This window comes from Pelodiscus sinensis, chromosome 15 (genome assembly GCF_049634645.1).
Source record: "Pelodiscus sinensis isolate JC-2024 chromosome 15, ASM4963464v1, whole genome shotgun sequence".
NCBI lineage: Eukaryota > Metazoa > Chordata > Testudines > Trionychidae > Pelodiscus > Pelodiscus sinensis.
The window spans coordinates 30574495-30593201 of record NC_134725.1 but is presented as its reverse complement, the minus strand read 5'-3'; the positions used below and the strand labels follow the sequence as shown (position 1 = coordinate 30593201).

Here is an 18707-nt window from a genome sequence, read left to right as displayed (position 1 = left end):
GCTGGAGCATTTGCCCATAGATAGCTGCTGCTATGCTGGTGGTTAGAGCCACCCAGCACTCAGGCTCAGCATGTGGCTTTTGCACTACTTTGACCTACTTTGCTCTGGTGACCTGACTTTTAAATGTCACCCCAGCCTGGATGTTTAAAGGGTTGAGGTGCTGCTGGTGCATCCCTGACATGTGCCAGTAACATCCAGAGTCCTCTGATGACCATCAGAGTCATATACTGAAGTCAAAGGACTGGTGTGGAAGGGGAGGGAGCTTTCCCCAGGGACACCCTAGTGTAGTGGCTCCTACCCTGAGAAAACCAGCCTGCCGTATGGTGCTAAAAAACCCTCCTCCAAGGCCCCTTTTGGGAGATGCTGGTTTCAGAGTCTCTCTCCAGCCAGTGAGCGGTGCCTGGCCCTACAAACAAGAAACCAGGCAAGAGTAACAGGTCGCTGGATGGGGCGAGTCGGAGCCCTCCATAAGGCCCGGCGCATGCAGCGGCAGGGTGCGCTGGCATTGCCTGAGCTAGTAACAATGCCCAGCACAGAGAAGGCGAGCGGGCGGGCTGGAAGAAGCCCGTTGCCTGCCCGGGAAGTGGCTGATAATGCACAGCTGGGGGAGGGCTAGGGTGTAGGGCGGGGGAGGCAGGGCCCCTTGGTTCTCCACCCATCCCAGAAGAGTAAACCAGCGAGCGACGGGAGGCGGGGAGAACCGGCGCGAGCGGCAGGATTTCTCCGGCAGGCTCTGCAAAGCGCGGACTGGCGGGGCCGGGCGAGCTCTCCCTGGCTGCTGGCGCTGGGGCGCGCCCAAGCAAGAACCGCTGGCTGCTCCGCACGTACACGGCCGCTGCTTGCGCTGGGCTCCGCGCTGCCGCCGGCTCTCGGGGCGCACCTTGCCCAGCGGGCCGGGGCTCCGGGAGCGCAGGCGGGGGAGGGACTGTAAATGCACCGGGGACTCCCCGGCTCCCGTTACGCTCGCCAAGGGGAAGGCGGAGGGCAGCTCCCTGCCCTGCGTCCCCCTCGCCCAGGCTCCGCTGCTGGGCGTGTTAGGGGCGCTGCGGGAACCGTGGCACAGCACGGGGGTGCAGGCGAGCCCAGCCTGGCTTCCTCCGAAGGCCGGGGGGCTGGGTGGGTTTGCCCCGTCTCCGAGCTCTGAGCACGCTGGGGGCGGATCCGGGCGGGGCGGAGACAAGGACGCTGCTCCAGAGGCGGGTGGGTCGGTGCCCTGCCCGAGTGGCGCTGTCAGTGGCCCAGGTGCAGGGCTGGCTGGGGGATCGCGTGGAGACCGGTGCGCTCTGCTCCCAGGAGATGGGCTCGGAGTGAGCCAAGCGCTCCAGACCCGGGCCAGCGATTGGGGACAAGGGAGGGGAGCGTGCGCTGTATCCCTAAGTGGGGCATAGGGTCTGCGTGCTCTGCTGTAGGGACAGGGCTGGGGAAGGGGTCCCGTGCGCGCCCCCTGGGGCCAGGGGTAACAGGGGGAATGGCAGAGGGAAGGGGACCTTCTCTGGCAGCTTTAGCTTCTTGCCCTGGCTCCCCTTCCTTCCACAGCGTCCCTAGCGTGAGCGAGGTCTGGAGCTGATCAGGGCTGGTGGTTTTTCTGATGCACCCTCTCTGCCTTCCCTTCCCCCACAGGGTCAGCTCGGGCTGTGCCTGAGCAGGGGCGCTTCCTTGGCTGTTCTGGGGGGCTCCTGGACGTGCCTGAAGCCCTTCATCTCTTAACTTCAAGCACAGGGAGGAGGCGGATTTTCTTCAGCTTGGCTCCGCTCCCCTCTTGGCCCCCCAGAGATGGTGGGCCACCTGCACCTGCAAGGAATGGAAGAGAGTTTGAAAGAGAAGAGCCGGGAGGGCCTGCTGGACAGTCCGGATTCCGGGCTGCCTCCCAGTCCTAGCCCCCCTTTCTGCACCCTGGCTCCCGGGATCATTGAGGGCAGAGCCGGGGGTAGCAGCATGGGGACGGATCACACAGGACATGGACCCAGAAAGGAAGCCAAGGAAGGCAAAATGGTAAGAGCCTTTCCCTCCCTTTGGGGCCCTACCCTTCTTCCCAGGGGTGAGGGGCTGGAGTGGGTCCTGTTCCTGGCTCCACAGGGATTTAGGTGGGGAATGAGACTATCTCCATCTTTCACTGGGAGGGGGGAGCCCCTATTCCACATCAGGGTGCTGAGGTTCTTAGACCTACTCAGCCACACAGTCCCTGCCCCAGGGAGTTTACAATCCACATAGAGGAGAGAGACCAAGGGCGGGAGGAAAAAAGGGGATTTTGTACTACCTGGTTCCAGTGTCGGAGGCAGGCAGGGAATGAGAAGATTGACTCATTGCCTCCAGCATTGGGTGGCAGGTGTTTAAGTTCCAAACCCAACTCCCTGCACTGCAGGGTGACCTGGATGTGGTCTCTAGTAAGGGGTGAGACTCCGTCATGATCCAGGCTTCATGAGGTGCGATGGGCCAGAGTGGTGGACCCCGGAGCCCAAACATTACAAGGCTCTTTAAGAGCACCTCATGAGTTAATCCTTCCTGAAGACAGCAGTGGTTCAAATCTGGAACTGCTACTCCAGGTGCATACTGGGAAAGCAGCCGGCAGCCTAGTTCCTTACTGTATTTTAGAATTAGTTGGCAATGGCTTGGCCACTAGTAGAAAACCAGAGACAGAGTTCAGAGAGGTGTGGGGGCATTCAGAATCCCCCTTGCTTCCCTGTGGTGAATTATTTGCAGTTTGAACTGGGAGCTGGAGGATAAATCATAGTATGGGGAAGGAGGTTGCTAATTAAAACATGTCAGACACATGCTCCAATTTCCAGTGTAAAGGAAGAACCGTGGTTCTCGGTGTTTCCAGATTACTATACTTCTTTCAAGAGTCTGATTTGTCTTGCCTACCCCAAAGTTTCACCTCACTTGAAAACTGCTTGCTTGCAAAATCAGATGTAAAAAGTGTCACAGCACATCGCTACTGAAAAATTGTTGACTTTCTCATTTTTACCATAAGAAATAAATCAGTAGGAATATAAGTATGGTACTTGCCATTTAGCAGATCCTATATAAAGCAGTATAAAGTCTTTCTATGACACTTTAATTGTACTAGCTTTGCTAGTGCTTTTTTTAGCTCATTGTAAAACTAGGCAAATGTCTAGATGAGTTGATGTACCCCTGGAAAATTTCTGCTTATTCCCAGAGATACATGCATCCCTGGTTGAGAGCTACTGGCCTCTAAGAGTGACTCTAAGGTTCTGTATAGTAAGAGCATACCAGCCTGATTACTTCAATGCTACATTTGGCTAGGTCTGAAGTTGTGACTGGACATACCAGAGCTGTCTTCTCAGCTAGGTTTCATTCCAAATCAGTCTGATTTGTTATGAGCAAGAAGCCACCGTTGAACAGTAATTTCTGCTCTGAACCTGGAACAGGAAGCTATTCAGAACAGTGTGTGTACATGTGCAAGGCTATTGGTACCAGAGATGAGATTTGGAAACATTCACATTCTCTTTTAAAGTTGGTTTTGCTTGAGAGGTGAATGCGTGCTGCTGCTATTTGCGAGACTCGTGCTTCAGAGAACAACACAGTTTGAAAAGTTTTGTACTTTACAGTATGGCAGAATGGTACAGCTCTAGGGGTCAACTCTGGGCAGCAGTTATATAGACAGAAGCTGATTTGGATCATCTTGTCAAAGAGTCTGTGAAGCATTTGAGAGTGGAGGAGGATTTAAGCAATTTATTAGGCTTCTTATTCTGCTCCATTTTGTCAATTTCAACTGGTTTTGAATGATAAGTTGCTTTTAAAGGCTGAGTTGCTGGGGGAAGGATTTTGCTCAAGGTTTTTTCAGATATTTTTCTTGAAAAAAAAACAGGTTTTTAGATGTATTCAATGACACATTTTTATTGGTTTAAGTACAGAGTACTGTAAAAACTATGTGCTGCACAAAGATGTTAGCTGTTCATAGGAAAGAATAACACAATGAATTTCTGTCCTCTTTAGTATCTTCTTCCCCTGTGCAGATTATCACTGAAAGTTCAGTTTTCAGATTCTCAGGATATGTTAAACATTTTATTGAAAACTGTACCTTAATATGCCCAAAATCTCACATGAACACTAACAGTTGCTCTCCAAAGTAACAGGGCGGTTTCTAATTTTAAAAGAATTAATACCTTCAAACTTGGAGTCTCATCCTGCCTCTGGGTTTTACATATAGGAACACTTTTCATTAATGTCAGGCGGGTACCTACCTGCATATCCGCATGCAGATTTTGCAGGATAAGCCCTTGTTATGCATTTATGAAATGAAATGTGTGAGGGTAAATTAAGGAAGTGTGTTGGACCAAAAAACTGCCAGAAACATGTATAAAACTCTACAGTGGAGAGATCAGATGCCATACAGATAGTTATCAAAGACCCTGTGCACTCTCAAGTCATCCCCTCTAAAAAGGAGATTGTACAGAATGGCACCTTTCTTATCAGAGACCAAATTCAACCTTGTTATTAATAGGTGCAAATAATAGAATACTATGGCTGAACATACGCTGGGGTCTTACTTCTTGACTCCTGTAGAATAAATATTTTCCAAGGTTTATGGAAAAGCAAAACTCTATTGTCTAGCTATTTCTTTGATTTTGAACCTACATGGACATTATGCAGCATTTCAAGAGGTTAACGTTATAATTGTTTCCCAGTTGGAAACAATTATAACATTACAACCGTGTTAGCTGCTAGCTCCCTTGCTGTTAGGATGTAGGCTGGTTATATGGTGGGTGTTTTACCCTCTAGAAGAAAGAAATGCAGATCCACTTTATAAAAAGCACTGTTATGTGCTAATTTGGAGGAGTAAGCAATGCAAATGCTTGAGACATGGGATTGTATCATAAATGGAAATTCATTCCAATGAGACTTGCAGCTGGCAGGCTGCAAAATAATGAAATGTATTATTTATATGCCACTGTGATTCTGTTTTTCTAAAAACAGAATTTCTCTCCAACTAATTTTCATTCTGCAAATACTGTGCTTTGAACTGTTTTTGTTAAGAAAATAAAACTATGCAGAATGCTTGCTTCATACTATTAAATGTCAGCTTCTAATGTGCTTTAGTCTCACCATTTAAGGAAAACTCATAGATCTGTGAGCAATAATGCAATCTGTGAATTTGTGTTCTTGGTTTAATTACCCTGGTTTTTACAGTTGATCAGAGAGCATGATCAATTAGTGAATCAATAATTAATGGCACTTGCAGACTAAAACTTGTTTGTTTAGTACCAGTTATTATATATGATATTTATAATGAGAGAGCTTTTTGGATATTAGATATATAGCTTATTTCCAGGTACAACTTGACTTATTGTAACTGTACCTGACAGCGCTAAGAATACGGTCTGGGCTATAATACAGTAAAATATGCATAAGCTATATATCTAATATCCAAAAAGCTCTCTCACTGTATTATAGCCCAGACCGTATTCTTAGCGCTGTCAGGTACAGTTACAATAAATCAAGTTGTACCTGGAAAAATAGTTGGGAAATATTGCATGACATTTCTTATTACAATATTATCAAAAACTCCATTTTTAATCTTGCTGAAGTTCTTTTGCAAGCCACTATTTTGCTCTAATTTTAAAGGTACATTTAAGAATTTATCTAGCTCTGGGATAATTCTTGACATACATTCTGAAGTGATATTGCACGTAGTTCCCAAGGACATTCTTCTGTTTACAGTCCACACTGTGTTTGGTGTGATTTAACTTTAACTATAAAAAATAAAATTCTTCTTTTTAATAAGCCAGACTTTGTTTTGAAGACAATGCACCACTTATTCACATTTAACCAGCCAATTTGGCTACAGCTTTGGGATCCAAGAAAATATGAAAGGCAATTTAGAGCCAGAGTAATAAATACCGCAAGCTCAACACCATTATATTGGACTTTGCTTGGAATACAGGGGAAATTACTTTTAATTCTTCCAAGTAAGCCATACATTGGGGTTTCTTCAGCTGCGTTGTGCTTAAGGACAAATATATCCGTGAGATGTATATAGCCAAGAAATACAAGATGACTTTTAGCTATCTTTTTTTAATTTAAAAGTTGCCTTGAATTTTTAACTGTTGTTCTGAAGCACCTTCCCATATACTGCATTACAAAGATAAGATATACATAGTCCTGTAAGGGTAGACAGAAGGGAAGACGCCCAACATCAGCTGCAAGAACATGCATACTTTAACTGTTTTCACAAGAAAACAGCTGCTAAGAAGAAGTAGACAGACAGGTTCACAGACTTTACCCCCGCATAGAATTTATTTCTAAGATTGCCCAGGAACACAGTTCTGGTGCAGCAAGTCTGATTCTCAGCTCACTGGTTTAACTCCAGTGTTTTCAGTGGATTTACACCAGTGGAAATGAGATTAGAATCAGTTCCAAAGGTTGCCTGTTCAGAATTTACTGGTGGGTTGACTGAAACTTTTTAAAATGTTCCTCAATTGTACATGCCTTCAGCGCTGAGCATAGGGACTCAGGTGGTTTTTAGGGTCCCAGAAGGTAACAGCAATATGATGCCAGGATTTTGTTGCGGGGAGGAAGGAGACTTGTTGGAAAAATATGTGCTTTGCACTTAGGGGCTGTCTGTCTTCCACCACTCCCAGCCCCATGTGTGATGTGGAGGTCAGGAGGGTGGTGAGAGATAGAGGATGAAAAAAGGGGAGGATATGGGTAGTTAAACCAAAAGACTTGGTGTCAGAAGCTGTGTCATGCTGGCCCAGTCCCAGACTCTTTGTACCTCAGTTTCCCCACATGAGAGATGGGGATGACCCCTTGTGTGAAGCTTCACAAAGTCCCCAATCGATTAAATAGTTCTGCACAGTCAGACTTTTGTACCTGCATGAAGCCCCATAGGCCTCAGTGGCAGATTTGCCCACATGGAGATCCTGGCAGGACAGGGACCTTGCTCGTGTCTGGAATCTAGAAGGTGCTATGAAAATAGCACTGTCGCTCCAAACCGCAGCCCTTTGGAAACACGTACGTTCTGTGCGTAGCTTGGCTACTGATGGTTATTGGTACTTCAGCATATAAAGAACAGGGGCTATGCCTGGGCCAGGAGTGGTAAGCATTGCATCCATGTCTGGATGTATGAATGTGCTGCACCATTGAGCCAAATGGCTCTGTTTTGCTTTTGCCCCATTATGCATGTGGGGAAAAAAGTCTGTCAAAATTGTTTGGATGTACTTAGCCCTTTGTCTGCAGATTACTTTGACATAGTTCCCCTGTCTTCCTTGGCAGCAAGCTTGTCATCTGGGAGCCATGCAGCATGGGGCTGGCTGTTCCCAGCACTGTCCCATTGGCAGCAGGTTCCTTGTTATCTGAAAGGCTGATACATGACTGTCTGCTAATTTAAGCAGAGAAACACCCCCATCAATCCACATGGGGAGTGTCCCGCTTCAGGACAGTCTACCTAAATAATTGAGATCCAGATCCAGCCCTTTGGATCAAATCCTTACTTAGGGCAGGTTTGGCCCATGGGACAATCCATGGCAGAGGGGAGAGAGAGGAGGAAATTACAGTGTTCCCGGTAGTATATATAGGGTCCCCACCACCACCTCACACCCATGGCATGATCAGGATGTTTGCTCCCCCGTCCTGAATCCATGACTTCCTATGCCTCCCATCCCCAACTCTTTGGCACCACTAGCCTGCCTGTTAACATGGGCCTCCATAGCATAGCCAAGCTGGTATGGAGTTAATGGGCGTTCCATTAAATCAAATTCCTTGCAGGGTTGGTGGGTGGGCGATGTGCACGGCACACCAGTCCCTTTGGGATACTACCTCACTCCCCCTGCCTACAAAGGGTCCTCTGGACCAGGGGCAGATATAGAACAGGGCGAAAGGGGCGGCCGCCCCGGGCCCCGTGCTTTAGAAAGCCCCACACATGCGCTGTGGCGCCGCTGCGTATGCGCATGGCGTCACTGCGCATGTGCTGTGGCAAAGGGAGGGGTCCCGCGGAATTATGCTGCTCGGGGCCCCGCAAAACAGTCATCTGCCCCTGCTCTGGACAGTGCCACAGGGAAGTGGGGGGATCCATGTGTAGAAGGTACCTTCTGTGTGGGGTGTGTGTGGGATAACGCATCTGTCAGGTCTTGCCCAGGCCAAATGGCCCATCACATATGGGACTTTAAGGGCCAGTCACCTCCTCCCCCCCCTTCGACAGATCAAAAGCTGCAGAAAGGCCTAAGTTAAATCACTTAGGAAAGTTAGATGTCAGCAAGTCACCAGGTCCTGATGAAATGCATCCCAGGATACTCAAGGAGCTGATAGAGGAGGTATCTGAGCCTTTAGCTATGATCTTTGAAAAATCATGGAAGACAGGGGAGATTCCAGAAGACTGGAAAAGGGCAAATATTGTGCCCATCTATAAAAAGGGGAATAAGAACAACCCAGGAAACTACAGACCGGTCAGTTTAACGTCTGTCCCAGGGAAGATAATGGAGCAGGTAATTAAGGAAATCATATGCAGACACTTGGAAGGTAATAAAGTGATAGGGAATAGCCAGCATGGGTTTGTGAAGAACAAGTCATGCCAAACTAATCTGATAGCTTTCTTTGATAGGATAACGAGCCTTGTGGATAAGGGAGAAGCGGTGGATGTCATATACCTAGACTTTAGTAAGGCGTTTGATACGGTCTCACATGATATTCTTATTGATAAACTAGGCAAATATAACTTAGATAGGGCCACGATAAGGTGGGTGCATAATTGGCTGGATAAGCGTAGTCAGAGAATTGTTGTTAACGGTGCTAAATCCTGCTGGAAAGGGATAACAAGTGGAGTTCCGCAAGGGTCTGTTTTGGGACCTGTACTGTTCAATATCTTCATCAATGATGTAGATATTGGGATAGAGAGTACGCTTATTAAGTTTGCAGATGATACCAAACTGGGTGGGGTTGCAACTAATCTGGAGGATAGGGACATAATTCAAAATGACCTTAGCAAGTTAGAGAAATGGTCAGAGGTAAACAGGATGAAGTTTAATAAAGAGAAATGCAAAGTGCTCCACTTAGGAAGGAACAATCAGTTTCATACATACAAGATGGGAAGCGACTGTCTAGGAAGGAGCATGGCGGAAAGGGATCTAGGGGTCATAGTGGACCACAAGTTGAATATGAGTCAACAGTGTGATGCTGCTGTAAAAAAAGCAAATATGATTCTAGGTTGTATCAACAGGTGTGTTGTAAGCAAAACTCGTGAAGTCATTCTGCCGCTCTACTCTGCACTAGTTAGGCCTCAGCTGGAGTACTGTGTCCAGTTCTGGGCGCCACATTTCAAGAAAGATGTGGAGAAATTGGAAAGGGTACAGAGAAGAGCGACAAGAATGATTAAAGGTCTAGAGAACATGACCTATGAAGCCAGGCTTCATGAATTGGGCTTGTTTAGTTTGGAAAAAAGAAGATTAAGGGCGGACATGATAGCGGTTTTCAAATATCTAAAAGGGTGTCACAAGGAGGAAGGAGAAAATTTGTTCCTCTTGGTTTCTGAGGACAGGACAAGGAGTAATGGGCTTAAAGTGCAGCAGGGGAGGTTTAGATTGGACATTAGGAAAAAATTCCTAACTGTCAGGGTGGTCAAATATTGGAATAAATTGCCAAGGGAGGTGGTGGAATCTCCCTCTCTGGAGATATTTAAGAACAGGTTAGATAGACATCTGTCAGGGATGGTGTAGATGGAGCTTGGTCCTGCCTTGAGGGTGGGGTGCTGGACTCGATGACCTCTCGAGGTCCCTTCCAGTCCTATGATTCTATAAGTGGAAAGGCCATCATCCGTTCCAGAGGGTGGAACTTGGTGGCCCACAAATCAGACATGTGGTATGGCCCTTCAAACCCACACACGTCTTGAAATCCCGAGGAAAGTCTAGAGAGGTGTAAGATTCCTTGTTACGTCCCCTATTCTAAACAGCAACAGCCTCCCCCCTCCCCACCGCGGAATCCCCGAGACCCTGGCATCCCTGCCCAAACACCCCTTGGAATTTATGCTGATCGGGTTGGCATTCATTTCCACTCATACCTCATTCTCTCCCTTGCACCTGTTTCTGCTAGAAACTAGTTCTTGCTCCACATCATTCCTCCTTATACGAACCTGGGCTCATTTCTTCACTGCTTTGAAACATCCCTGACAGGGAGAGAGCTGGCAGGCCACGGGCATTGCCTAATCTATAAACCATATGCCAGCTCAGCATTCCAATTACTTGCCAGGCTAACATGATCTTGTTTACAGACAGTTCTGACTGAGCTCTGTGCCTGGGTGTTAATTAATCTCTCACTACTAGTAGTCACATGAACGGGAATCCCAAAATGTCAGGCCTGCCTGTAAAACAGGGTCCAACCCTCCCTGCCTGTCAAATACAGGGTCTCCGGGGGAGGATGTAATGTTCTTTTCTAGTATCGGTACCTCTGGATGCCAGAGCACAAATTTCAGGAAAGAATCCACGTCTGCCTCGTTTGGGCAAGCAGTTCTCAGTTAATTTCATAGCCATGTGTTTTCTCCCTATGCTAATATCCTTCATTGAGCGCAGGCCTCTTTCCCTATAGATCTCCAAATGCTTTGAAATTTAAATATAGGGATACTTCCTCAACTGCCATCCGGCTGCAAAGCTTCACTGAATTCACTGATTTTCACAGGCTGCTTCCAAAATCCTGCATATAACCTGCATTTGTGGAAGAACACAGGGTATTTGTGATAAAACACAGGGTATATCTTGCAGCTGGGAGATATAATTCCCTACTCAGGTAGATGTGCATGTACTAGCTTGAAAAATAATCATGTGGGCCCAGCAGAATGGGCAGCAGGGGGTCGGGCAGGATTGTACTCACATGGCTAGTCCAGATGGTCACCAGGTAGTTCTTTATAGCATATTTGTTTGTGCAAAGCTAGTGAATGTCTGCTCACCCGAGCTAGGATGAAGATTCCCAGCAATTTGTGCAGACATACTCACAGAGACAGGTGTGTTCCAACCAAATCCCGTCACCTGTACTCAGGCAAAATGTCCATAGAATTTAAATAAAGCCAGGGGAGTTTTGTAAGTGTTTGACACACAATTTTCAGGTAGCTTCAGAGGGATAACTGAGTTAGTCTTTAAGGTGCTACTAGTCTATTAGTTGTTTTTTAAGTTTTTCCAGTTACAGACTAACAACATGTAGACCAACCAAACAAGATGCTAATTGTTCTCATCAGCCTCTTATAACTACTTGAATAATCTATTCACAGTCTTTTTTTCCTCTTTTTCATCCCTTCCCCCTTCCCTTATTTATTCTTGGATCTGGACTTTAATGCTCCAGTCATCTGAAGAAATGGGTTATACCTGCAAAAGCTCATGATACCATCTATATGTTTTGTTAGTCTATAAAATGCTACCAAACTACTACCAAACTACTTGTTTAAGTTTATCCTGTACAGACTAACTCAGCTACCCCCTGAAACTACATGTTTTGTTAGTCTTCAAGGTCCTGTAACTAGACTATTTGTAATTTTTAGATAGATATATAGGAATCACTTTATCAGCTATGAAACATTCAATTGCATTTCCCATAGTCCTCCAGTATATGCAAGGCAACTGATGAACCGTCATCCTGCATAGTGACCCTTAGTAATAATTATGTCCGACTAGATAAAACACATCTCATGGCAGTGGGTTGAACACCTGTCTGGGGAATCTTTTTTTGTGCGTGTTTCTCTCAGGATAGTTTAGCTTAGCTGCCCAGGCCCTTACATGCCTGAAAAACACAGGAGTTGAGAAAGGGGGGAAAAATGCTGCCAAACAAGAAACAACTTCAGCTTTTTAGTAATGTTTTAACCCTTCAGTGTTAGGGGCAAATTCTTTGGTAGAAAGAAAATGGTCTCTTCTGTCCCTTGTTAAAGATGTGTTGCAGGGAAATTCACCCCCATGCAGAGCAGCTGTACCAACGAAGTGCTAGTTTATGGGCAGAAGTTGTACAGGCCTCATGATGACTCTCTACATGGGGTTAGTTTATTCTTGAGCTGTCTCCCAGATGTAGTCTTGGACTCCTGTGAAAAATCCCATCCCTGGACATAAGGGTGATGACTTCCATGGGGATGCTGATGGCCGATTCAAACAGGTTAGGAACACCCAGTTGCGTGTCAGAGGACACCAATGATCCAAAGAGTTAGATTTTTCATTTCTATTCAAAGGATAGCCTCACATCCATAAGCTTGCCATCTCTTTGCCCTGAGGGTCATGAAAGGCTGTTCGGGAGGTAGCATTGTCTAATGGCCAGGACTACTTGGTTATGTTCTCAGCGTTATCACTAAACTGCTGTGTGTTCTATGACAGCTTACTTCCCCTGGCCATGTCTCCATTCCCTAGTTGTCAAGATTGTGCTCAAATCTCTCGACATCCAGTCACAGGCAGAAACAAAGCATGTAATATTTCAGCGTAGAGGCAAACATTTGGAAAGCTAGACATGGAGCTGAGCAACCTTTATTGGAATCTTGAAATGTTGCTGAAATGGGAAAAAATGTTGGTGACATTTTGGTGAAACTGCCTCCTTTTTCAAACAAATAGAAACCCGATTCCCTTGTTTTTCTCTCTTTCATTTTGGAATTTCAGATTTCAAAATGACTGATATTTAAAATGAAACAATAAATTTCCCCTCTCCTTTTTCCCTCCCTCCCATTGTTTTGGCTGCATGTGTGTGAAACCAGAGAGGGTAGGTTGGGAACTGTTTTGCTACCTTAACTTCAGGAGCTTCTGCTGCTAAATTTGCTGTGATGAATATACACAGATCGACACATTTTATTTAACCCACATATAGTCCCCATTCTTCACTCAGTAACTACAGAGCTGATGAAAAGGGAAGATGCTTTGGAACACTGAATGCCAGTCGGGACAAAGAGAATCTTAGCTGGGATTCCTTCAAAGAGCTTCTCCATAAAACCAGCACTGCTGTTTAGTATCCTTGTCACTCCGTGCAAGCTTTTTAGTACAGTGTGAGCAAACTGCTGTGTTTTATGGATTATTGGCCAAAGTATGCTTAAGCTTTATAAGCCACTCGGGCTCCCCATATGCAGAATGCTAACAGACTTCAAGAGAGTTCTCATAAAACAGTTGGTCAAGCGGGTGTGTGGACTCTTTGCCAGGAGATGTTGTGAAGGCCAACTGGGTTCAAAAAAGAGTTGTTCATGGAGGCTGGGTCCAAGATGGTAAGTGGCACAACCCCAAGCTCTGGGTGTCCCTAAACCTCTGTCTGCTAGCAGCCATGCCTGCATGACAGGGAATAGATCATTTGATGATGATTGTTTGATGTTCACGCTTTTTGCCCTGTCTTCTGACAGTGGCTTCATTGGGCTAGAGTCCCACTGGTCTGACCCAGCATGGTTGTTCTTGTGTTCCTATGTAGTTAGGTGTGATTCTGTGATTGTCGATGATGGTAGTAGAGTGGCAGTTGCTATCTCAACAATTCTTTCTGTAGTTCAGTTTGATTTGGATTACCCAGTAATGTGTAACTTCTATCAAAGGACACCTGTTGGAGGAGTGCTAAAGTTGATTTACATTTGGTATCCTTCTCTACTTTAAATCACTCCCTGATAAGGACCTTTGCAAACTCCAAAGCCTGCATAAAAATGGTCCGATCCCTAGCATTAAGAACGAGATGCATTTGAGAACCAGATTCTATTCCCAGTGAAGTGAATGGCAAACCTCCCATTGAGTTCAGTTGTGCAGGACAGGCCCTGGCTCTGCCACTCACAGACTCATGTTTCCAGGAGAGCGGCTCTGTTGTAGTAATGAGTTCATTACTCAGGGTATGTCTACACTGCATCCTAGTTCGGACCAGGGATGCAAATGGAGACGACCGAAGTAGTTAATGAAGCGGGGATTTATATTTCTCGTGCTTCATTAACATGATCTCACCGGCGTGCTAGTTTGAATCACAGCTATTTCGAGCCAGGAAGTGCGCGCTGTGACACGTTAGTTCAGACTAAAGCCCTTAAAAAGTGAGGAGTAACGTTAGTTCGGACTAACGCATCCCGGTGCGCACTTCCTGGTTCGAATCAGCTGTGATTCAAACTAGCACGCTGGTGAGATCATGTTAATGTAGCGTGGGATATTTAAATCCCCGCTTCATTAACTACTTCGGTCATCTCCATTTGCATCCCTACTCCGAACTAGGGATGCAGTGTAGATGTACCCTCACCTCGTACCGCTGTGTCAGTGATCTGATTTAGCAGGCTACATACCATGCAATCAGCCACTCTCCATTCACAAACCTCTAGACAAAAGTGCAGATTACACAGAATGCATGTGGGCACAGTCTTGCTCTCTGAGTCCCATGGAATAGTTTGGCTTAAGTGTCCCATTGCCCTGGGATGCACACAATGCCCCTTAATCCACAGGTCACCTGTGCGTGTTAGTAAGGAGCACTGAGGTCAGCTGTGCCGAACTGAGAACAGAACTGTGCTCTGCAGATGAATTTTCAGGAACTATTACTAGGTCTGGACTTGTAATGTACTAAGCCCTCAAGTATGCTCCCAGTTACCTTGTCACCAAGTTTGTTACTCAGCGCTGTCATGAACTAGCATTGGCTGGCTAAATTCAAGGGGGATTATCAGAAAAGTTCACAGAACCCAGCTAGATACGAAGGGCAGCTAAATTCCAAATAGTTCCACTTCAGCAGAAAGTTCTTTCCTTTCTCTCCTGGCAATGGAAGTAAGTAACCCATATACTCCCATTGTGGAAAATACAGAGACACAGCTATGGACTGACCCGGTATACATGATTCATTCCTCACTTGTAGCATCTTGATCATTAGTCCAAGTATTTGACTAGCTATTTGATCAAATGGTTTGATAACATATAGTGGGGATGTTGGTGGGCATGCTGGGGACAAAGCTTTTTCCCACTGTGGCCTGAAGAAGAGTTCTGTGTAGCTCAAAAGTTTGTACAGAAGTTAGTCCAATAAAGAGGTTACCTCACCCATCTTGTGTCTCTGATTTAGAGATATTTTCAAAAACCAACAGGAATTGAGCTTCTAAACCCCTTAGGTGCTTTTTGCATAGTCCCCTTATTTAATATGTTTAATTCAACTGCATTTTGTGTGGTTCCTTCCAAGGATTCATGTGTCGGATCCAAATATCCAGGGGAGGGAGGTCGGACAATATCCTTGCTGGACCCTTGGGCAAGGTGTGTGTGGAGGGGTGGGGGTTAGTTCCACGCTGCTGGACAGGATGGGGCCTCAGGCAGAAGGGGCGGAACTGGGGCAGCCAGCCTTCAGCACCAGGTGGAGCATGTTGTGCCATGCCTCCTCCCCCAGCCAGCCCTCAGAGCTGCCCAGCAGCAGTGTTGAAGGGCCTGGGGCTCTAGCTGTCTCCACTGCCGCAGAAGCGACAGGCAGAACCCCTGCATCCTTTTGAATAACTAGTTCCTGGGGCAGGGCCTGCAAATATCTGATGTCGTGGTGATGAATGTAATATAAATCCCTAACTATATCCAATCATCCGATCAGCTAGAGTGGAATTAAAAGCATGCCACGAACAAACGGAACTATGGTGAAAATTGCCCCTACACAGTTTTTCAATCTTCTGTGCATTCCGGGGATGTAAGTGACTAGTCGACGACTACCCAATATGCTTGGGCTTTCTGGGTAGTTGAGGTATTACGTGACTACTCATTCCTCCCCCTTCCCCCCCCCCCCTCGCTTTGTTGCCTCTGTATTGGAGGCAGCAAAGTGGAGGGAAGCAGGAGTTGGTGCTGGGGGGAGCTGACTTAAAAGTCGGTTCCCCCCAGCACTGTCTCCAGCGTGCACAGAAGTGGGGAGGGCAGGTGAGGTAGAGCCATGGTAATGCTGGAGCCAGCACAAGCCAGGACTTCAGTCCCGGCTTGTGCCAATTCTGGGAACTATCCCCCGCTGCAACTCTGACAAGCTCCTCCGCTTGTTGACTAAACGTGGAGTCAATACAATTAGCCAAATACCTGCTCCTTAACATCCTTAGTGCATACCTTAATATAGCTGCTTCTGCAGGAACAGTGCTGGGAAAAGTGGAGCTACCATATTCAAGAGTAGCTGGAAATCTGGTTCTTGGCATGAAAGCAGCTTCCTTGATTGTGAGGGCAGCCTCCCCTGCCCACTGTAGGAGAGGGCAAATGTACATGACATTACTGTATTAAGGTAACTGTGTAGCCATAGGCCAAGCAGTGCTCCAGTCTCCTTGAGGGCTGCCCTGTAGTTCCTCATGCTGTCATCTGGTCTGCTCGCATACGCTAAGCAGAGTTGGACTGGGAGAGGAGGTAGATGGAATCCTGCCAAGGAAAATTTATATCAGGGGTGGGGAACTTACGGCCTCAAGGCCGGATGTGGCCCCCAGCTTGCCTGGATCAGGGCCCTGAGGCTCAGGACTCCTGCACCCAGCATCGAGCATGTGCTGGCTCTCCAGTCTACTCACGCCCCAGCCACCCCACCATGGAGCTGGAGCACACAAAATCTACTAGGCTGGGCCCCCTCAGTCTCTGATGTGTGGACTCCGTTTCACGAGGAGTAACGGTCGTTTGGACTAGGAAGCCTAGTCCGAACTACCTAGTCCGCGCCGCGTGTAGCCGTGGGCCTGGAGTCCGCACTAGCGGACATTTAAAAATGACGGCGCCCAGCAACATGCAAATGAACCCCGGGAAATTTAAATCCCGGGCTTCATTTGCAACTCCAGTTGCCTACAATACTACCCTAGTTCGAACTAGGGTGGTAGTGTAGTCATACCCTGAGATGGTGCTGAAGCATTGGTCATTCAATTGGCAGGTTCTTTTCCCTCTGGGTCTGTTGCAAGCCAGTGCCCCGACATGTGGCTGGGAGCCACTGTACTGTTAGAGGTGCCATTTGAAAAGCGAGGTCGCAGCTTCTTGTGGGCTTTTCAAAGATCCAGGGGCACTTTCTGTAAGGATAGAAGTGTTAGCCTCAGGCTGGTCTCTGCCACCTGAACTTTCTCTGTCATTTCAGTAAGGCCCATGCATTTTGCACTGCATCCTGTTCTGGTGAACAGAAGCAAGGTAGTTCCTGCATGTCATTTGGGTATCAGCTGGGAAAGCCCACTGGGGGGCAGAGGATAGGTCATCTAATACATGTCTTGCATTGCTCATTATTCTTTTCAACTAGACTTGCCAGAGTCAGTCCCTCCGGTTAGCCAGAGCACTGAAGTATTGTTTTCAACATTTCTTTTCCTCTTTCCCACTAACTCATCAATTCCAGTAGGGCTGGCACCAACAACATGCAACTCCTCCAAGGTGGTAAAAAGCCATTCATACCTTCAGCCCAGATTCCTCCATTCTCTCCCCTGCAAACAGAATTTTGCCCTGGATGTTTGGAAAATGCTGATTTCACTAAGCAGGCACTGCTGTGGCTGTGGTTTGGAATGGACTCAAAGGGGGAAAGTACACTGCACACTCTCAGGGCTGGCCTTACCATGAAGAGAACTGAGGCAGCCGCCTCAGGTGCCAGACTGGGGGCAGGGAGGGCACCACTAGGACCCAGAAAGTAGAAAATTGTGTCTGCTGCTGGTGCGTCTATATTCTCTCTGCTCTAGATGCACAGAGATGGTGGAGTGCTGTGCTGGACGAAGGAGGGCACAAGAGACATAACAGGCAGACAGGAAAAAAGGTGGCATAGGGGCGTCATTTGAGCTCCCCGCCTCAGGTGCCAAAATGTGGTGGGCCAGCTCTGCACGCTCTCCAGTCCCATTCACATCCTCTCTCACCCTGGGTTGGACTATCCCGGTGCCAAACATCTCTTCAGTTTAACTACTGGCAAAGAGAAACTGGGCTCTTTAAAAGAGAATTTTAGGAAAATCCTTCTCTGATAGCTGAAGCAAAATGCAGGACAATGTAGCACTTTAAAGACTAACAAGATGGTTTATTAGATGATGAGCTTTCGTGGGCCAGACCCACTTCCTCAGATCAAATAGTGGAAGAAAGTAGTCACAACCATATATACCAAAGGATACAAAGCAAAATGCAGGACAATGTAGCACTTTAAAGACTAACAAGATGGTTTATTAGATGATGAGCTTTCGTGGGCCAGACTATATGGTTGTGACTACTTTCTTCCACTATTTGATCTGAGGAAGTGGGTCTGGCCCACGAAAGCTCATCATCTAATAAACCATCTTGTTAGTCTTTAAAGTGCTACATTGTCCTGCATTTTGCTTCAACTACCCCAGACTAACACGGCTACATTTCTATCACTTCTCTGATAGCATGACTGTGAGCACAGCCATTCTCTACTGTGTAAAATCAATGGCATGATAGTGCTTTACTCCGGCTGAGAGTCTGCCTGACTGAATCAGACCCTGTGTCCATCTAATCCAGTAGCCTGTCCTTGATAATGTCCAGCATTAAGTTCTTCAGAGGACAGTGTCAGAGCCTTGCAGCAGGTAGATGTGGGATCATCCCACACTCTCCACACAACCTGCTTCTCCATTACGTCCCCTCCTACTCCCTCATTCTGTCTAGATCGGGGTGGATAATAATGTTTGAAGGGGGGGCTACTTCACAAATTTCAGAAGTGGCCGTGGGCTGACCTGGAAGGGGTGGAGCCCTGGATGGAAGGGGTGGGGTTGAGAGCTACCCTGCCAGGAGCTTTGCTTGGTCTGGGGTCCTTGCCCCCTGACTTCTGGCCAATGGAAGGGACCTGGAGCAGAGGGGAGGGTGCTGGGGGCTAGCCTCCTTCCAGGCTTAGAATTCACATGACATGGCTGACAGCTC

At 47.0% G+C, this 18707-nt stretch overlaps 1 protein-coding gene across 6 annotated transcripts in view; it reads left to right on the top strand.

Annotated features, from left to right (window-relative positions):
• Positions 1-649: 649 nt before the first annotated feature.
• RFLNA (refilin A) overlaps positions 650-18707 on the top strand; it is a 33844-nt gene continuing 15786 nt past the window's right edge. The window contains exons 1-2 of one of the 6 annotated variants that reach the window (XM_075898514.1): positions 650-820; positions 1621-1992. In XM_075898514.1, coding sequence (XP_075754629.1) covers positions 1774-1992 — 219 coding nt within the window. In that variant the 5' untranslated portion in view covers positions 650-820; positions 1621-1773. Of the gene's footprint in view, positions 1993-18707 lie in introns of all 6 variants that reach the window. The other 5 variants (XM_075898513.1, XM_075898512.1, XM_075898511.1 and 2 more) reach the window with 5 other exon arrangements.